Raw genomic sequence first — 4,194 nt, forward strand, 5'->3', positions numbered from 1 at the left:
ATGAATTGATTCCTCTGACAACAGAAGGGACCATTTCACCCAGTATAACAAAACGTGCTTCTGAACAGGATTGCCTACCCTACCTTTAAGGATTGACCTGTCTGTGACTTTAAAAGTGAATCTTGTCAATTCGCAATGATTCAAATTCAGTTTCTACTGGCACAAATATCATCCCATAGCTGTCGGTCAACTTAAAATATAGCTTGTATCCTCACATCTTCTCATGTATTGTTTCATATTATTTTTATTTTTGTATTTAACTGATTTAACAGTAGGACTTCAATATGGCTAGCAGCCATAGCACAAAGACTTTAATTGTCTGTTGAGATAAAAATAAATATTGAAATAATGTACAAACTTGAGAAAAAGAGAGGGTCAGCTCACTGCAATTTGAATTAAATCAATTCCTCAAAGTGATAGAATCCAGACAAACCCACTTAGTGCTCTGCCCTCAGTTGGCTATCTCTCCACAAAGAAGTGGATGTAGATGGGAGAGTAACAGAGTGGACTAATGGCCTGTCTCTCTGCTTGCAGATCATCCGTCTGATCAATGTGTTCACGCCTCAGAAGTCCCTGGAGGAATTCCAGGACCTGTGAGTGACAGTGGGCCGTTTTTTGGCTGTAACAATTTATACTGGGATTCAGAGATTTCTTTTCTGTGTTTTTTTGACCACTTTTCCTTCCTTCCTCATCTTTTAGGTATTTGGTGATGGAGTTGATGGATGCCAGTCTATGCCAGGTGATCCACATGGACCTAGACCATGAGAGGATGTCCTACCTGCTCTACCAGATCCTGTGTGGCATCAGGCACTTGCACTCTGCTGGCATCATCCACAGGGTAACAGGACGAGGAATAATTATGTTGTGGACTAATATATTAAAGAATCATTTAAAGCAGCATTTCACTGCCCTCTCTGGTTGAAAGTCAGAAGCCTGCTCTGTTGAACCCAACAATGATGTCACAGTGTACTGGTACACCCTGGAGTACACTTCTACATCACAGCTGTAAGGCCAGGTGTTAAACCATCTGATGTCCAATTTTCAGCTGGTGTCCATTTGCTCATTAATTAGCTATTTAATAAAGTGATCAGTAGTCCTTTAGTAGTCCTACATATTTATTACCATGTGAAAAATAATATTAAAACATTTTAATATTTGGAAGAATGTCTTTAATTCTTTTAGTCCAATTGTTTAAATGCAACAGTTTTCTCCAAAATGACGGCATCTATTCTCATTTTACAGTATAGACATAAATACCTCAAGGTGGTTTTGTGTGTGCATGTTTCTCTAGATTTATATATTTCCTTTCCCCGCAGGACCTGAAGCCCAGTAACATTGTGGTGAAGTCAGATTGCACTCTAAAGATCTTGGACTTTGGCCTGGCTAGGACGGCCTGCACTAACTTTATGATGACTCCCTACGTGGTGACCAGATACTACCGCGCCCCAGAGGTCATACTGGGCATGAAGTATAAGGAGAATGGTAAGTATAACCAGGCACCAGTGTTAACAACAGTAAAGATCTTATCTCATATCTATAAAGCGTGGCCATGAGCTGAGAGGAACAGATGAAGGAATAAGACCACTTTGTCCTACAACACTCTGTCCTAGTATAATATAATATAATTTGAATAACATGACATTATATGCCAATGATATACTTTCATGTTCTTACAACAAGAAAATAATAGTTCAGGAATTATAAATGCTTAAACACAAAGGTGAAAGGCAGAAACTTATCGTTGAGCAAATTATTCACCTTTATGACCAACTGACACTGTTGATAGGGGTTTTTCCATGTCCAATGCTGCATTAAGACATGAACAGTAGCTATGGTTCACTATGGGACCTGATACAATATAACAAAGAGCCATCATTACTGGTTGATACTTACATCATACATTCATTTGAATCTTACATATATATGACAATATGCAAAAAAGATATTACAGATTGAATGCAGAGGAAAGTGTGAGGTAATTATAACATAGTTTGTCAACAGATACTTACTAAGCAGCATTTGAGTGAGCAAAGAAGCATATCACAGCTGAACAGATGGTGCAGGCTGTTAAGAATAATAAGTTAACTTGTAAAAAGACTGACTGGAGTGCACAGTCACAAGTCTTTTATTATTATTACCATTTGCTTAAAGTGTCTCAAAAACCACAAGAACATCAGCAACCAAAGTAGGCAGACAAAAACTCACCTTCAGGCTGTTTAGTGCATATATGGCGCTAGCAGCTATCTTTAATTTTGGTCATTGATGATGACAATGAATTTCCTTACCATACCACTACTCTGCTGCAGTGGACCTGTGGTCAGTTCACTGCATAATCGCTGAAATGATCTCTCACAAAATCCCCTTTCCTGGAAAGGACTGTATCCTTCCTCGTTTGACTTCTTATCAGTGTTTTTCTCTAAGTGGAGGCGCAAAACCCTCAGGGGATGTGTATGTTGTTGTTTTAAATCAGGAATAGTTTCAGTTCATTAGAACAAATCCAAGTGAGATGAAAAGAATAAGGAAGTGCCAGGACCCTTTGTAGTCTTTGGGATAATGTCCTAGCTAAAGAGGTGCCTAAAGCTGTCAGTTGGTGCTACAAATTAGCACACTTATATAACGTGTCATTTGTCTACAAGACTAAAGTTGTTCATATCTTTTCTTAGCTTAACTGCAAGGTGAGCCGTGAAACATGACACATCACAGAGGTAGGATTACAAACAGGAAGTAGCCAAATTATTATGTGGTCTGTCCTAACAAGAAAGTCCTTTTGCCCAGAGATACCTGTTTAACTACTCTGTAGAGCAGTCACAAAGAAGAGTGTAGGCTGTTCAAAGTTTAAACTTATGATTTATGCATTGTGTTTGTAAGACTTGGCCTAAAGTGGTTTGCATCATCTAGAGACGTTATCAGAGCACGGAAACCTTTCAGCTTCAGTGAAAGAGAAACAGAGAGAAGAAATGAGTTAATGGCTGTTTGCCACATATACACGCTCTAAAGCAAACAATCAACTCAGAGAGAGGGAGAAAGTGAGAGAGAGAGAGAAACTACATCCTACTCTGCTAAGCGCACACAGGGAACATGATAGAGAGCAACAGCTGCGTAAACTGATAAGCAGAGCTGCAGAGGCGAGAAGAAAGGCCTGGGAGGCTGCGTCTGGTTCCCAAGCCAGAGAGAGAAAAGAAAGCCATTCTAAAGATGAATATGATGAAAGCATCAGGCCACAGCTAGAGGATGGACTAAAATAACGAGAGCTGGTGTTCTGCATTTTACTGTTCATCATTCAAATTTAAACCTTGAAGCGTGTTCATCTGTGCAGCCTCCATATGTCATGTATATTTAGTGTGCATTATATTACGTGGTTGATGTTATGTGGTAATTATGTTATATCTTTTGTGTTTGTTTGTTTGTGTCCAGTGGACATCTGGTCAGTGGGGTGTATCATGGGAGAGATGGTAAAGGGCAGCGTCATCTTCCAGGGCACCGACCGTATCCTTCACCGCTCTCACCGTCTCCTTGCCACTTCTTCCATCTTTCACCCTCCATCTAACTTCTATTTAGCACAAAATATCTCATTCATCTTGACAATTTTTTTTTCTTATACTTCTTCTTGCGCACTTGTCTGTCAAGACATTTTCCTGTTATGCCCTTTAAACATAATCTGTTGAATAGGACCACTCAAGATTTCCAGCACAAACCAATTTAGAGAGCATGATTCATTTGTTTTTCTGCCCTCTTGATGATTATTAATCTGTGAAGTTGTTTTTCAGATCACTCTAATGCCCTTAATTGACAGAGGGAATCAAATTGAAGCGATTTAATTCATTTGCATTTATATTGGCTGTTTCTCTGTTTCTAATGGGTTTGGTCACTTCTTCACTCACCAGCTCCTTTTAGTGGCACTGTCCATTTACACCTGAGTAGCTGAGAATGGATGCAGGCCGCAGTGTGATTCTAGGATAGATTGCTTTTCATCGGGGGGATGTAATAGCCTTTTACTGCAATTGTAAGTCAGCGTGCCGGCTGAATGTGCATATCTGTATTTTTAGCCATGCTCAGCCTACCTCTTTGGTCCAGACTATAATATCTCAACATCTACTAGATGCATAGACATGCATGATTCACAGATCACGTTTTATACATTACAAACTGTGCTGATTACTGAGTTTGTGCTAATTAGCAAATGTTAGCATGTGA

At 39.4% G+C, this 4,194-nt stretch overlaps 1 protein-coding gene across 1 annotated transcript in view; it reads left to right on the forward strand.

The window, feature by feature from the left end:
- mapk9 (mitogen-activated protein kinase 9) overlaps positions 1 to 4,194 on the forward strand; it is a 16,395-nt gene that overhangs the window by 7,761 nt on the left and 4,440 nt on the right. The window contains exons 4-7 of the mRNA XM_035669937.1: positions 535 to 593; positions 700 to 838; positions 1,317 to 1,482; positions 3,415 to 3,486. Of these exons, the coding sequence (XP_035525830.1) occupies positions 535 to 593; positions 700 to 838; positions 1,317 to 1,482; positions 3,415 to 3,486 (436 nt within the window). The remainder of the gene's footprint in view (positions 1 to 534; positions 594 to 699; positions 839 to 1,316; positions 1,483 to 3,414; positions 3,487 to 4,194) is intronic.

Source organism: Morone saxatilis, unplaced genomic scaffold (assembly GCF_004916995.1).
Source record: "Morone saxatilis isolate NCDOM2014 unplaced genomic scaffold, NCSU_SB_2.0 Contig22, whole genome shotgun sequence".
NCBI classification, from domain to species: Eukaryota; Metazoa; Chordata; class Actinopteri; family Moronidae; genus Morone; species Morone saxatilis.